We start from the raw sequence: 17,922 nt of genomic DNA, 5'->3' as shown, positions 1-17,922 counted from the left end.
AATGCAGGGGACATGGGTTCGATCCCTGGTTGGGGAACTAAGATCTCACATGCCACAGGGCAACTAAGCCTGCGCACCGCAACTACTGAGCCCGCATGTTCTGGAGCCTGTGCGCCACAACTAGAGAGAAGCCCGTGAGCCGCAATGAAGAGAACACGCACTGCAACGAAGGGTCTGGTGTGCCGCAACTAAGCCAAATAAATAAATAAATAAATAAAATTTTAAAAGCCATTAAAAAAAAAAAACAAACCAAAGGAAAACTACAATAGCTTTATTACTTTCAGACAAAGCTGAATTAACAAAAGGAAAATTATCAGGAATAAAGAGGAGCATTACATAATGATAAAGGTGTAGATTCAGCAGAAGATAGAACAAGCCTTAAGAGTATGTGTCTAAAACCAGATCAAAATAGGAGGCAAGAACTGGGACTTCCCTGGTGGCGCAGTGGTTAAGAATCTGCCTGCCAATGCAGAGGACACGGGTTTGAGCCCTGGTCCGGGAAGATCCCACATGCCGCAGAGCGACTAAGCCCATGCACCACAACTACTGAGCCTGCTTCGCAACAAGAGAAGCCACAGCAATGAGAAGCCCGAGCACCGCAATGCTGAGTAGCCCCCGCTTGCCGCAACAAGTGAAAGTCCATGCGCAGCAACAAAGACCCAATGCAACCAAAAATAAATAAATTAATTAAAAAAAAAAAAAACTGAAAACAATTATAGTTTGAAATTTCAACAACCTTCCATTTGTACTTAATGGATTCATCAGTCGAAACAAGGACACAGTTGAACTGAGCAGCACCATCAATCAATGGGATCTAATCAACATTTATAGAATACTTTATTCTACAACAGCAGAATACACATTTTTAAGCCCAGATGGCACTTTGATTGAGATAGACAACATTGTGGGTCACAATGCACAATTCAAAAGACAATGAAGCTAGAATTAATTAAAAAAACAGCCAGAAATATCAAAACATTTGCAGACTGAACAACACACTTCTAAATAACATGTAGATCAAGAGTCCCAGATAATTTTAAAATATTTTGAACTAAAGGAGAATGGAAATACAACTTCTTTTTCTGTTTACAGGGTAAATAGTGAGTACCACTGTTCACAGCAACTCCTCAATTGAATCAGATTTGTTCTCCAAACGACTGTGCATATGACTTTTGCATAATGAATATAATGTTCACACTAAATGCACTGGTGACCCTGAGACAATAAAAGTCTTGCAGAAAACATTGTTTGGCTTCTTTCCTGAAGAGGCAATTAAGTAACAATCGTCCATCTTTTTATACACTGGCCAGAAGACAGTAAGAGAAAATAGGAACATGAGGTATTTTAACTATCCAAATGTATCCTCTAACGTGTTTACATAATGATAGTTTTTACATAAAAAGTGCATAATTCCCACTACCCTCATGTTGGATTCCAGTACAATTAAATTGAAGGTGGTCTTTGGGGAGAAAAGTTTTCCTCATCCATTACCTTCACAGGATTTTTTTCCTGTGTAAATTTCGAACACCCACTGAGTAGTCTGGCGGAAAGACTGTTCATAAGTGATTAATTTCAAGGATTTACCTCTTGTGTGAGTCCTCTAATGTCCAATGAGGGCTGAAATCTGGTTGAAACACTATCCATACACAATACACATGGGGGACTTCTCTGTGAGTTTTGTTGATTGATGGTTGATTTCTCGAAGAGAAAATTTCCACATTTATTATATTCATTGATCTTCCCCTGAGTTCTCTGATGCTGCACTTCCAGTTGAAGTTTCCCCATATCTGTTACATTCACAGAGTTTCTCAGTCTGATGTTTCCTAAGACCTGAATTCTGGCTAAAAGCTTTCCCATATGCATCATGTTAATGGGATTTCCCCGTGTGACTTCTCTGATGTGTTCTCAGGCCTGGGTTGCTGCTTTAAGTTTTCTAAAGTTTACTATGTTGACAGGGTTTCTCCCACGTGGGGACTGTCCGATGTACCCTGAGGTTTAGTTTACAGGGGAAAACTTTCTCACGTTCATTACTAATAGGATTTCTCCCCAGTGTGAGTTCTCTGAAGTCTTTAGGACTGGCATCTAGCTAAAAGCTTTCTCACATTCAACCCATTCATTGGGTTTCTCCTCTGTGAATTCGCTGATGCAGAGGTAGATGAGAATTTTCACAGAAGGATTTTCCACACTCACTACACTGCTAAGGTTTCTGTTCTGTGTGAATTTTGATGCCGAGTGAGGTGAGACTTCCTAGAGAGACATTTTCCACATTTATTACACTCATAGGGTTTCTCCCCTGTGTGATTTCTCTGATGTCTTTTTAGGGTTGACTTATGGCTAAAAGCTTTCCCACACTCACTACATTCGTAAGGTTTCTCCCCTGTATGAGTTCTCTGATGCTCTCTGAGGTTTGACATGTGGGTAAAAGTTTTCTCACATTCATTACATGCATAAGGTCTCTCCCCACTATGAGTTCTCTGATGTCCAGTGAGGTATGACTTCCTATAGAAAAATATTCCACACTCATTACATTCATAGGGTTTCTCCCCTGTGTGAATTCTCTGATGCACAACAAGGTATGACTTCCTACAGATAGATTTTCCACACTCACTACATTCATAGCGTTTTGCCCCTGTGTGACTACTCTGATGCTCAGTGAGGTGAAACTTTGTATAGAAGACTTTTCCACATTTATTACACTCATAGGGTTTCTCACCTGTGTGACTTCTCTGATGTCTTTTTATGGTTGACTTATGGCTAAAAGCTTTCCCACACTCACTACATTCATAAGGTTTCTCCCCTGTATGAGTTCTCTGATGATCTCTGAGGTGTGACGTGTGGGTAAAAGTTTTCTCACATTCATTACATGCATAAGGTCTCTCCCCACTATGAGTTCTCTGATGTCCGATAAGGTAATACTTCCTAGAGAAGGATTTTCCACATTCTTTACATCCATAGGGTTTCACCCTTATTTCAGTTCTCTGATGTACACTAAAGGTAGTCTGAGTGGGCGAGGTTTGCCAAAATATGGTATCATGACAGAAGCTCCCTTTTGTGTCACATTTCTGGGGTATGGTAAGGGCTGCATCAGGGCTTAAGTTACCTCCAATTTCAAAGGTCTTTATTTCTGAGTGAGTGCTCTGATGTTCTCTGCAGTGTGACTTCTGGCGGAAAGTTTTCTCAACTGTGTCTTTATTCTGAAGTTGAGCATAAAAGTCTTCCTGCAAGTATTTTCCTTGATTTGCCAGACTTTTCTCTAAGTGGTTATCAAGTTTGCTGTCTTATAAAATAAAGAAAATAAAAATGTCTTATGAACATTAAACACATTTCTTATAGGATGCAGCCTTTATATATATGTGCTATATTGTATTCAACTATTTGCTTTCTAGGAACCTAGTCTCCCTGAAATAAACATTCCAAATGTTTATACTATTCCTATACTCCTTGAGAAAAAAGGACAACAAAGTTATGATGATTATTACTATATAGTTGGCATTTTAAAAATAAGGAAATGAATGTTAAATAGATAATAGGGCTCTCAAAAGTGGTTCACTCAGGAAATCTGAAAATGAGAGACTGGGATGACTGATTATGAGCAGTAGGTAGAATTGTAAGAAAAATCAGTTAATAAGGGTTTTCAAATGATAGATCAAAGAAGGGATTGGACTGAGGAAGAATAACAATGTCCAGGTCCTTATACTTCCAACTAGAGATTACAGTGGGAGGTCTACAAGCTTCCAGATGGAGTCCCCTCTTTTCTATTCTAAACACATCAACACTAAAATAAATTCATAATTGCACTAATTTTCTCCTGATTATAGAAACAATTCTATAGCTCAAGCTCAAATTCTCCTCGAGTTATTCACAGAAATACAAATGTACAAGAAGTGTAAAAGTGATGAGAGGTAAAACCATAATTTGACCTAGAATGAATTCACTTCTATATGCTGGCTCTAATGCCTTAGTTTACTATACCAGGGTTGTTCAACAACAAACCTCTCTTGAACATCAAATCATAAGTGTCCACTTTCACTATGATTACTCACTCTCCTGAAACTAGTCTTAACCATGACTAATCTCTATATAAGCATTCCACCTACTTCTCAACATACTTAGTTTCTATTAACTGAGATCCTTAAATAGCATGTTTCAACCTGTTTCCAAAAGCCTATTTAGAAATACCCTTTTTATTCATTTCACATAAAAGTTTCTTCCATATGTGTGACTGATCTTACCTAGGCTATTTTAACCTTTGATGTAAAATGCCAGCCCTATGCTAAAACCTAAGGTGGCACTGAACACACTACTCTAAATATAACAGAAAACAGGAGTTAAGTGGCATCATTCTGGAAAACAACTTTTTTTTTTTTTAACAACTCCAGGCACATTAGATATTCTAGCTACCATTTCACAACTCCATATTTTCCAATCTAGTCTGGCCAGGCTATTTGCCTCCTATCAGTGGTTCCTTAACTACAATGATATATTTCAGTTTCAAAATTTATCTTCTACTCACAATCTTTTCTCTAAGTAACTCTATATCCCAACTTAGGGATTAAAGATTAATCTAGATATCTTTTGAGGCAATACTATTCTCTAAACTTGACCAAGAAAATACCTTCTTAGAGCTTCCCAACACTAATTTACGCTCTCACAGTAAGTACTGCCTATACCATTCATCTTAACAATGAATACACGGAGAGCACACGTGCACATTGAGGCACGCACATTTTTAAGCAAATTATTATCACTTAAATCAGGATTCATCTTAAAATTAATGGCGTGTCGACAGTTTTTTAGCTATCCCTAAAATAATGGTTTCTCTTTCAACTGATACCTTCTTAGAGCCTATAAAATATATTTCATGCAGCTTTGTGCTCCTAAATCTGAAACAGAACTCTCATTCTCTGATTATTATTGCACTCCTCTGTGATATGACATAAATTAGTAGTCCTTAAAAATGCAGTATGGAACTTCGCTGGTAGTGCAGTGGTTAAGAATCTGCCTGCCAATGCAGGGGACAGGGTTTGAGCCCTGGTCCGGGAAGATCCCACATGCTGCAGAGCAACTAAGCCTGTGTGCCACAACTACTGAGCCTGCACTCTAGAGCCTGTGAGCCACAACTACTGAAGCTCATGTGCCTAGAGCCTGTGCTCCACAACAAGAGAAACCCGTGCACCATAATGAAGTGTAGCCCCCGCCCACCGTAACTAGAGAAAGCCTGCGCACAGCAACAAAGACCCAACGCAGCCAAAGTAAATAAATAAATTTTAAAAAAAAAGTTTTTAAAAAAATGCAGTATGTTTCAGAGCTACCCAGACCACTCTCAGTTACACTGGCTTAGTCAAAGAAATTAGACTGCTGCGTCAATTAGGATGAAATATCTCTCTCCAACCTTATGGTCAATCCAATGTAACTACACAATATTAATTATATATAACGTCCCAGAAGAGGCAGGAATAAAGTAGGGAATACTCTTTTTTGGTGCATTATAATACACCAAATAATTTACCCACACACATTCGTTTTAAGTACACCTTAATTTTTGTATGTGTGCATGTTTTAACATTCTGTTCCAAATAACAAGATACTATTCAGTTTTTTGTTTCTGACCATTATTTACACGGCATTTTTCTACCAATAGACTTTTGCTGCTTGATTTCATATGCATAATTTTCATTTTAGCTTCATAGACCATGGTTGTCCTGCAGTGTGTAATATTCCATTGTATTATTATATCATGATTTAACTTTAAGTTCCCATGTAAATTAGTATTGAGGTTCCTTCCAAAATTGGGCTTTTTACAAATGTTACAGGAAGAGTGTCTTATTCTGTCTCCCAGTGAAAATGTATAGGAAACTCTAGAAGATAAACCTGGGAGTGAAACTACTGAGTCATGGGGAACAGGTATGTTAAAATTTAAAGAAAATGCTAATCTGTTTTCCCAAATAGTTATACCAATTAATACTGCTCCTGCCTTGTCAATGATTCCCTGCATATCATCGTACTCTTGGAATCATAAAAATTCTCCATGTTTGAAAATTGAGTGGGAAGAACATCATACTACAGTGTGATCTGATCTGAATTTGTGCTTCCCAGAGTAAGCATTTTTTTTCATCTATGCCATTCATCCCCTTCTTTGAGAAATGCCTCTTTATGGACTTTGACTCTTTTTTAAATGGGTTGCTTGCCTTTTTACTAACAATTTTAGTAGTTTAATATTTAACATACATTTGAGTCCCAAGTTTTTGTCTCAGGTACTGAATCAGAAAATAAAATATTTTAAATATCTGCTCTCAGAGAGCTTATATTCCAGTGGAAAGAGACAGAGGGAAAAATTCATACTTCACAATAGTATATTAGGTGTTGAGTGGTTGGGAGAAAAATGAAACAGAAAAAAGGAGGAAATAAGACTATTTGACACAGGAGTGACATTTAAAATACGATAGTCATGGAAGGCCATACTAAGGAGATATCTGTCTTAAGATCTGAATTCCTTATGTATTACAGAAATAAATTCTTTCTGAGGTATATTTATAACAAATATCATTTCCCGCTGTTTGATCTGTCTCCTCATGGTTCTAAAAATATGAAACTTAGCATAAATATACATACAACTATTCTGTCCATGATAAGAAATAGTACAGAGTGACCACCCATGGAATTAACATTCTCATAAAGAAACAGAATATGACTGGATCAGAAAAACATCAGGTCTTTCTTAAGCACAAGTTTCTGCATCAATACACGTCACATCACTCATAACATTTACAGTAATTAATTACTCTCATTTCTGTGCTGTTTTACAACTCTCTTTTAGAGCCCTTAAGAATTTGGACGTTTAGAAAAAATATATTCAATATTGGAAAAGTAAGATGTAACAAAAGTAATGAGATGTAATCCTGATGTTTTTCACATCTTGAAAAGCTAGGAAGCCAAATACATAACTTACAGCTGACAAATCAAGTAACAGTCACAATGATATTGAAAAGGTAAAAACTAAGAGAGATTATAAAAGAAACTAAGGTTGGGCGTTAAAATATGGGAAGGAAGAGAAAGTAAGCATTTAAATTTCATAACTGGTTATATATCAGGTGATTACTAGACATTGTCTAAATAAATGGATCATTAAGCAATTGCATGAGATTATAAATTTTTACAGTCACACCTTAAGCCAAAGTACAACCTAACTACGTTATTAGGAGAAAAACACACTTATTCTAAAAAGAAAAGAAAGCAGGGTTATAACTGAAGAGCTTCTGTAACATAATACACAGAAACAGCATTTAGAAGTAACTGCCAATCAATATTAATGGGCTAATGTCAACTATTAAAAGAAAATGCTATTAGACTGTATTTGAGACATACCTAACATTAATTTGGAAAATCAGAAATACAAAGTGGTAAATTAAGAAAACATATAAAAATAATTCAGGATTCACTAATCTCAGTCAAGGCTGAATTCAATTTTTCAAAGTTAAATTCAAGGTTTAGCATAATGCCAAAAAAAACTCATGAGTATTTTTTGAAATTTGATCAGCTCATTATTAAAACATGTCACAAAGGTGCTGTAATCAATATGAAATGGTCTAGTGTAGAGATATTAAAGAGGCCACAGAAACAAGAGAGAAACCAGGACCAAATACATGATTTACTGACTCTTGACTTCTAAGGTAACAATGCATAAAACTGAAGAAAATTCCCCATGGGAATGACTGCTAAATTGCATGCTTGAATGGAAATGTTTATATCATTTATATTTAGAATAATCATCTATGTATTTGGGTATGTACTGTATCTTAAAGCTTACTATTTGTAAGATGAGAAAATCAATGTGCTAATATTCCATCCCTTTTCTTACACACTCATTTACATCATATTTGGTATGATATTTGGTATGAGTCCCATATTTGGGACTCTTTATACACTTCAAGATATAAGTCCTCACAAAGAAAAGTGTTTAAACTATTTCACGATGTCCACCTCTAACTGACCATTTTGGATCTAACTTCCCCTGGAGTTGTGTCTAAAGTACTCAACTCACCTGTATGGCTCTTGTTTAGAAATTCTTCCTCTAATAACAATGGATCATCTTGCTCCAACTTGATGATTACATCTGGTTTTGTAAAATAATACCCTGTAAATGGGAAATAATATGGCATTTAGATCAGCTGAACTGGCTTTAATGCACATGAATGTGAAGGAAGGAGTAGTTATAGGAGTAGCAAAGTGATGGTGCTCATTTGACCTTTCCTTTGGAAAGGAAACTACAATATAATTTTTTTCTGAATCTAAAAAGGGATTGATCTCATTAAAGCCCTGAAACATAAGGATACATAACACTGAGTCTACATGTACAGAGGTTTAAATAAGGCTCTGCACAGGAACTTCCAATCATGACCATGATGGTGTAAGAGGAATAATGGTACATGCCAAACAACTGGAAACCATATAAAATCAATAAAATAATGACCTTTAGGGATTACACATGAGACAATGGCACTGGAAAACAAGGACCTCTGCGAGAAGGGAAAGAAATAGAATTTCTAGGTTATGGTACAGAAAGAAGACACCAAATCACAGCCTGCTGAACTACAGAACGCAAAGTTCAGAGTTCAGGAAAGCCAAAACAATTAGAATTTCTGGAGTAAAATATTTCAGAGGAAAGAGGTACACTGAGAGAGAGGCAGGAAGCTCTAACAGAAAGGTCACCTTGAGTAAAATTTGTACATTCATATAAGAAAGCTTCCAACAATGGAGGAAAAAGAACCCAAACACAAGAGGTGGAAAAATTCCCAGGCATACACACAGACAGGATGTTTGGAAAGAGTGGAAAGATCTTCTACTATGTGAGGTATTAGATGCTCTGTATCCAAGAGTATTATTGTCCTACTAGTGCGACCAAGTTAGTCTTAAAGAATGCTCTAGACCTGAAATAACAAGCAAATACTGAGTTAATTTAAATGATTTACTTGAATTAAATTACATTAGAAGCAAGCACTGAAAGGATTAAAATTATTCTCAAGTAATTTACTACTCCCCCCCAAAATGCCCCAAAGAATTTAAACAAATATCACAAAATCTAGCAGCCAACAATGCAAAAGTCACAATATGTAGCACACTATCAAAAATGACCAAGTATGGGGCGGGGAGCAGGAGACAAGATGGCAGAGTAGAAGAACTTGAGCTCACCTCCTCTCATGAAAACATCAAAATCACAACTGTAATCAACCATTGACAAAAAAGACTTGAACCTACCAAACAAGACATTCTACACCCAAAGACAAAGAAGAAGCCAGAACGAGACGGTAGGAGGGGAGCTTCTGTGATATAATCAAATCCCATGCTCAGTGGGTAGGTGGCCTACAAACTGGAAAATAATTATACCACAGAGGTTCTCCCACAGGAGTGAGAATTCTGAGCCCCATGTCAGGCTCCCACGTCTGTGGGTCTGGCATCAGGAGGAGGCGCTGCCAGAGCATTTGGCTTTGAACGCTAGCGGGGCTTGAGAGCAGGAGCTCCAAAGGACTGGGGGAAACAGAGATTCCATTCTTGGAGGACACACACAAGGTTTCATGTGCACTAGGAACCAGGGCAAAGCAGTGACTCCATAGAAGCCTGTGCCAGACATAGCTGTGGGTCTTGGAGGGCTTCTTGGAGAAGCAGAGGTTGGCCATGGCTGTCTGTGGGGGCAAGTACACTGCTGGCGGAGGCCTCAAGAAATAATCATCGCCATGAGCTCTTCGGGAGATCGTCATCTTGGCACTGACAGCTGGCCCCAACCAACAGCCTACAGGCTCCAGTGCAGGGATGCCTCAGGCCAAACAACCAACAAGGTGGGAACACAGCCTCACCCACCAGCAGACAGGCTGCCTAAAGTCTTCCTAACCCCACAGCTGCCTCTAAACAAACCCTCTGACAAGGCCCTGCCCACCAAAGGGACAAGACCCAGCTCCACCCACCAGTGGGCAGGCACCAGTCTCTCCAACCAGGAAGCCTACACAAGTCTCTGGACCAACCTCACCAACCAGGGGGCAGACACCAGAAGCAAAAAGAACTACAGTCCTGCAAACTGACAAATGGAGACCACAAACACAGAAGGTTAGATAAAATAAGACGGCAGAGAATTATGGCCCAGACGAAGGAACAAGATAAAACCACAGAACAACAACTAACTGAAATAGAGATAGCCAACGTAACTGAAAAAGAATACAGAGTAATGATAGTAAAGATAATCCAAGATCTTGGAAAAAGAATGAGGCACAGATGAAGAAGATAGAAGAAATGTTTAATAACGCATTAGAAGCTTTGAGAAGAGAGTTGAACAATACAATAACTGAAATATAAATACATGAGAAGGAATCAACAGCAGGAAAAATGAGGCAGACTAACAAATAAGTGAGCTGGAAGACAGATTGTTGGAAATCACTGCTGCGGAACAGATAAAGAAAAAAGAATGCAAAGAAACGAGGACAGTCTAAGAGACCTCTGGGACAACATTATATGCACCAATATTTGTATTATAGGGGTTCCAGAAGAAGAGAGAGAGAAAGGGCCTGAGAAAATGTTTGAAGAGATAATAATTGAAAATTTCCCTAACATGGGAAAGGAAACAGTCACCCAATTCCAGGAACTGCAGAGGCCCAGTCAGGATAAACCCAAGGAGGAACACACTGAGACACACATTAATCAAATTGACAAAAATTAAAGACAATGAGAAAATATTAACAGCAACAAGGAAAAGCAACAAATAACATACAACAAAATTACCATAAAGTTATGAGCTGATTTTTCAGCAGAAACTCTGCAGGCCAGAAGGGAGTGGTATGATATATTGAAAGCAATGAAAAGGAAGAATCTACAATCAAGAATCCTCTACCCAGCAAGGATCTTGTTCAGATTCAATGGAGAAATCAAAAGCTTTACAGACAAGCAAAACTTGAGAGAATTCAGCACCACCAAACCACCTTTACAACAAATGCTGAGGGAACTTCTCCAGATGAAAAGAAAAAGTCACAACTAGAAACAAGAAAATTATTAATGGAAAAGTTCACTGGTAAAGGCAAGCAGAGTAAAGGTAGGAAATCATCCACACAGAAATGATATCAAAGCCAGCAACTGTGAGAAGAGGATGGTACAAATGTAGGATATTGGAAATGCATTTGAAATTAAAAGACCAGCAGCTTAAAACAATCTTGTTTATATACAGACTTCTATATCAAAACCTCATGGTAACCATAAACTGAAAACCTACAATACACACAAAAAAAGAAAAAGCAAGGCAAACACAACTCCAAAGATAGTCATCAAATCACCAGAGAAGAGAAAAGAGGAAGGGAAGAAAAAAGCCCTGCAGATACAAATTCAAAACAATTAACAAAATGGCAATACAAACATACATATAGATATGCTCCAACCAAAAGACTTATAGGCTGGCTGAATGGATACAAAAACAAGACCCATATATATGCTGTCTACAAAAAACCCACTTCAGACCTAGGGACACATACAGACTGAAAGTGAAGGAATGGAAAAAGATATTCCAAGCAAATGGAAATCAAAAGAAAGCTGGAGTACCAATCTTCTTATCAGACAAAATAGACTTTAAAATAAAGACTGTTACAAAAGACAAATAAGGACACTGAATAATGATCAAGGGATTCATCCAAGAAGAAGATATAAAAATTATAAATATATATGCCCCCAACATAGGAGCAACTTGATATATAAGGGAAATACTAACAGCCATAAAAGGAGAAATCAACAGTAACACATAATAGTGGGAGATATTAAGGCCACTATTATTAAACCCCACCTTCATCAAAGGACAGATCATCCACACAGAAAATCACTAAGGAAACACAAGTCTTAAATGACTTAGTTGATATTTATAGGACATTCCATCTGACAGCAGCAGAATACACATTCTTCTCAAGTGCACACAGAACAATCTCCAGGATAGATCACATCTTGGGTCACAAATCAAGCCTCTGTAAATTTAAGAAGATTTACATCATAGCAAGAATCTCCTCCAACCACAGTGCTATGAGATTAGAAATCCACCACAAGGAAAAAAAAACTGTAAAAAACACAAACACATGGAGGATAAACAATATATTACTAAACAACCAATGGATCACTGAAGAAATCAAAGAGGAAATAAAAAAATACTTGGACACAAATGAAAATGAAAACACGACGATCTGAAACGTGGGAGGCAGCAAAAGCAGTTCTAAGGGGGAAGTTCATAGCAATACAACCTTACCACAGGAAAGAAGAAAAATCTCGAATATTAACAACCTAATCTTACACCAAAAGCAACTAGAGAAAGAAGAACAAACAAATTCCAAAGGTAGCATAAGGAAAGAAATAATAAAGATTAGAGCAGAAATAAATGAAATAGAGATTAAGAAAATAATAGAAAAGGTCAATGAAACTAAAAGCTGGTTCTTTGAAAAGATAAAAAATTGGTAAACCTTTAGCCAGACTCATCAAGAAAAAAAGGGAGAGGGCTCAAATCAATAAAATTAGAAAAGAAAAAGGAGAAGTTACAACTCACACCATAGAAACACAAAGGATCTATAAGAGACTACTACAAGCAACTATATGCCAATAAAATGGACAACCTAGAAGTAATGGACAAATTCTTAGAAAGGTACAAACTCCCAAGACTGAACCAGGAAGAAATAGAAAATATAAACAGACCAATCACAAGTACGGAAATTGAAACCGTGATTAAAAAATTTCCAAGAAACAAAAGTCCAGGACCAGATGGCTTCACAGGCGAATTCCTTCAACATTTAGAGAAGAGGTAACACCTATCCTTCTGGAACTCTTCCAAAAAATTGCAAAGGAAGGAATACTCCCAAACTCGTTCTATGAGGCCACCATCACCCTGATACCAAAACGAGACAAAGACACCACAAAAAAGAAAATTACAGGCCAGTATCACTGATGAACATAGATGCAAAAATACTCAACAAAATACTAAAAAACCGAATTCAGCAATACATTAAAAGGATCATATACAATGACCAAGTGGGATTTATCCCAGGGATGCAAGAATTCTTCAATATGCACAAATCAATCAGTATGATACACCACATTAACAAATGGAAGAATAAAAACTGTATCATCATCTCAACAGAAGCAGAAAAAGCTTTTGACAAAATTCAGCACCCATTTATTATAAAAACTCTCCAAATGTGGGCATAGAGGAAACCTACCTCAACATAATAAAGGTCATATATGACAAGCCCACAGCTAACATCATTCTCAACCATGAAAAGTTGAAAGCATTTCCTCTAAGATCATGAAGAAGACAAGGATCTCCAGTCTTGCCACTTTTATTCACTTTTATAGTTTTGGAAGTCCTAGCCACAGCAATCAGAGAAGAAAAAGAAACAAAAGGAATCCAAATTGGAAAAGAAGAAGGAAAACTGTCACTGTTCACAAATGACACGATATTATACATAGAAAATCCTGAAGATGCTACAAGAAAACTACTAGAGCTAATCAGTGAATTTGGTAAGGTTGCAGAATACAAAATTGATGCACAGAAATCTCTTGCATTCCTATACACTAACAATGAAAGATCAGAAAGAGAAGTTAAGGAAACAATCCCATTTACCATCACATCAAAAATACCTAGGAATAAACCTACCAAAGGAAGCAAAAGACCTCTACTCTGAAAACTATAAGATGCTGATGAAAGAAAATGAAGATGACACAAACAGATGGGAAAATATACCATGCTCTTGGATTGGAAGAAACAATATTATCAAAATGACTATTCTACCCAAGGCAATCTACAGATCCAATGCAATCCGTATCAAATTATCACTGGCATTTTTCACAGAACTAGAAGAAAAAAATTGAAAATTTGTATGGAGACAAAAAAGACCCTGAATAGCTAAAGTAATCTTGAGAAAGAAAAATGGAGCTGGAGGAATCAGGCTCCCTGACTTCAGACTATCCTACAAAGCTACAGTCATCAAAACAGTATGGTACTGGCACAAAAACAGAAATATAGATCAATGGAACAGGATAGAAAGCCCAGAAATAAACCCACACAACTATGGTCAATTAATCTACAACAATAGAGGCCAGAATATACAATGGAAAAAGACAACCTCTTCAATAAATGGTGCTGGGGAAACTGGACAGCAACATGTAAAAAAAGTGACACTAGAACATTCTCTAACACCACAGACAAAAATAAACTCAAAATAGATTAAAGACCTAAATGTAAGGCCAGATACTATAAAACTGTTAGAGGAAAACACAGGCAGACACTCTTTGGCATAAATCACAGCAACACCTATTTAGATCCACCTCCTAGAGTAATAAAAATAAAAACAGAAATAAACAAATGGGACCTAATTAAACTTAAAACCTTTTGCACAGCACAGGAAACCATAAACAAAATAAAAAGACAACCTACAGAATGAGATAAAATATTTGCAAAGAAAGCAACTGACAAAGGATTAATCTCCAAAATATACAAACAGTTCATGCAGCTCAATATCAAAAAAAAAAAACACAAAACAAAACGATCAATAAATGGGCAAAAGATGTAAACAGACATTTCTCCAAAGAAAACATACAGATGGCCAAAAAGCACATGAAAAGATGCTCAACATCTCTAATTATTAGAGAAATGCAAATCAAAACTACAATGATGTATCACCTCACACCAGTCAGACTGGCCATCATCAAAAAGTCTACGAACAATAAATGCTGGAGAGGGTGTGGAGAAAAGGGAACCCTCCTCCATTGTCGGTGGTAATGTAATTTGGTACAACCACTATGGAGAACAGTATGGAGGTTTCTTGAAAACATAAAAATAGAACTACCATATGACCCAGCAATCCCACTCCTGGGCATATAACCGGAGAAAACCATAATTTAAAAAGATACATGCATCCCAATGTTTACTGCAGCACTATTTACAGTAGCCAAGACAAGGAAGCAACCTAAGTGTCCATCGACAGAGGAATGGATAAAGATGTGGTACATATCTACAGTGGAATATTACTCAGCCATAAAAAAGAATAAAATAATGCCATTTGCAGCAACATGGATGGACCTAGAGATTATCATACTAAGTGAAGTCAGACAGAGAAAGATAAATATAACATGATATCCTTACATGTGGAATCTAAAAAAATGATGTAAGTGAACTTATTTACAAAACAGAAACAGACTCATAAATTTGAAAACAAATTTATGGTTACCAAAGGGGCAAGGCAGCGGAGGGACTAGTTAGGAGTTTGGGATTAACATATACACACTACTATATATAAAATAAACAAGGATATACTTTATAGTACAGGGAACTCTACTCAATATTCTGTAATAATCTATATGGAAAAAGAATCTGAAAAAGAATGCTTATATGAATATGTAAAACTAAATCATTCTGCTGTACCCTGAAACTACTACAACATTATAAATCAACTATACCCCAGTATAAAATTAAAATTAAATTTTAAAAAATGATCAAGTATGAAAAGAAGGAAAACGTGATTCATGACCAGGAAACAAGTCAATCAATGGGACAGAAGAAAAAATGTCATCTGAGATTAAATTTGCTTCCAAGGACATCAAAGCTGCTATTCTAATACACTCCATAGGTTAAAGGAGAAAAACATGAACATGCTGAGAAAACAGAGTTAAAACAAAAGTCCAAAACTGAACTTCAAGGCAGGACAATATACTCCCTAGAGGGGGGAAAAACACTAAAAGACTCCAAAGGGTTTTGTTATAAGGATTACCAATATTTACATCAGACATAAAAACTGACATAGATCTCTTTAATAAGACATGTAGGTTCTTGTGTGCTTTTGCATTCATTTTGTTATGTTCCAATCATATAGTTATTTGGAAACTGCATTGTTTGCTTGTGAATGGTGCAAAAGGCTAATACCTTAGTGTTGTTATGGCAACTTTTGACCTCAAAGGCACTCTGAAAAGGTCACTGGGACTGCCAAGTCAAAGGGCCATATGGTCTTAATAGACCTGCCATATTCAGTGCCTCCAGGAATTCCTCATTAATTTCAAAGGGCACCCAGCCAACTGAGCACTCTATTACTCTAGTGGTTCTTAAGTTGTGGTTCTGGGGTGACATATGAGAATCTGCATTTCTAACAAATTTTCCCAGATGATTCAAAAGTCTTTAATATTAGAATAGCAAACATTTCTGTTCCCTTGTGATTTATTCTAAATGGCAGCTTTTAAAAAAAAGTCTGTATGCCCAAACATGAGATTTTCAAACTGTTCATGCTTATCTTACAAATTCAGTACACTATTCTTACTAACTTTCTCTGCTAAATAAAGGACCCAACATTAAGTATAATTCTCACCTGCCCCAATCAAGTTAGGTTCCTCTTGTCTCCCCAAACCAGTGTCTGGAATCCTGAGCAAACTCAAAGTGCTAGCACTTATCCAAAAATATAATGACTCTTTTAGACAAATGAATAAATAAAACCCATTGCCAGCTGACCAGATCTAAAAGAAAAGTTAAGTCATCTGGATTTTAAAAAATTATACCAAGTGTAAATATGAATCTACACAAAAGAAATAAAGAGAAATATAAATGGACAATATATAAATAAAACACATTGTTCTCATTTTAAAAATATATTAAAGTGCGAATAACATTTTATGAGAAGAAAACAATGTATTATGTGGATTACAAGATATGTACAAGTAAAATAAATGACAACAAGAACACAAAGGATGAAAGACAGAAAAGGAAAAAATTCTGTAATAACACACTTGAAGTAACAAGATATTATTTGAAGGCAGACTGACACTTTAGAGATGTATATTTAGAAACCACTAAAAATACAAACAAGTATATCTCAGAAGCCAAAAGTGGTTAAAGGAGATTCATTAAAAATAAGTAGTTAAGGGAATTCCCTGGTGGTCCAGTGCTTTCACTGCTGAGGGCCCAGGTTCAATCCCTGGTCAGGGAACTGAGATCCTGCATGCCACACAGTGCAGCCAAAGAAAAAAAAAAAAAGGGTGGGGGTGGGGGGGAACGAGTTAATCACAGAGAAGGCAGGAAAAAGGGGGGGGGAAAAAGACAAAAAACTAGAAGGTAAACAGCAAGAAGGTTTCAAATTCAACCACAAGGATAACATTAAATATAAGTGGGGCTTCCCTGGTGGCACAGTGGTTGGGAGTCTGCCTGCCAGTGCAGGGGACACGGGTTCGAGCCCTGGTCTGGGAGGATCCCACATGCCACGGAGCAACTAGGCCCGTGAGCCACAATTGCTGAGCCTGCGCGTCTGGAGCCTGTGCTCCGCAACAAGAGAGGCTGCGATAGTGAGAGGCCCACGCACCGCGATGAAGAGTGGCCCCGCTTGCCACAACTAGGGAAGGCCCTCGCACAGAGATGAGGACCCAACACAGCCATAAATAAATAAATTAATTTAATTAAATTAAAAAAAAAAAAAGGAATGTGAAACAGGTTAAAATTTGAAAAAAAAAGTAAGTGATATGAACATTTTGCTAAAACACAAAACTCGTCAGAGCTAATAAAAAGTAAAACAAACATACTGTCTCTTAGAAACTGTGAATGTAAAGACACAGGTTAGAAATAAAAGGACAGAAAAACTATATATCACATGAAGCACACAATAAGCAAATGATAGTCTGACTGACTATACAGTACCAAACAAAATTCAGAAAAAGAAATACTACCAGAAATAAAAATAAACAATGCAAAATGCTAAAAGGGAAAATTCATCAGGAGGATGTAACAATTCTAAGTGCTTTGCCACTTAAGAACAGAGCTTCAAAATGCCTGAAGCAAATCTTATTTAAAAAATTTTTTAATTAATTAATTAATTTATTTATGGCTGTGTTGGGTCTTCGTTTCTGTGCGAGGGCTTTTCTCTCTAGTTGTGGCAAGCGGGG

At 36.9% G+C, this 17,922-nt stretch overlaps 1 protein-coding gene across 2 annotated transcripts in view; it reads right to left on the bottom strand.

The window, feature by feature from the left end:
- Positions 1 to 820: 820 nt before the first annotated feature.
- Positions 821 to 17,922, bottom strand: part of LOC309633323 (uncharacterized protein) — a 101,127-nt gene continuing 84,025 nt past the window's right edge. For both annotated transcript variants that reach the window (XM_082402010.1, XM_082402009.1), the window contains 2 exons: positions 8,042 to 8,134; positions 821 to 3,277 (listed from right to left, as the gene is read on the bottom strand). In XM_082402010.1, coding sequence (XP_082258136.1) covers positions 2,190 to 3,277; positions 8,042 to 8,134 — 1,181 coding nt within the window. In that variant the 3' untranslated portion in view covers positions 821 to 2,189. The remainder of the gene's footprint in view (positions 3,278 to 8,041; positions 8,135 to 17,922) is intronic.

The sequence above is a fragment of the Balaenoptera borealis genome (assembly GCF_965194805.1).
Source record: "Balaenoptera borealis genome assembly, chromosome: 8".
NCBI lineage: Eukaryota > Metazoa > Chordata > Mammalia > Artiodactyla > Balaenopteridae > Balaenoptera > Balaenoptera borealis.
Note: the sequence above shows the minus strand (reverse complement) of the source record. Positions and strands in the feature narration are given on the sequence as shown.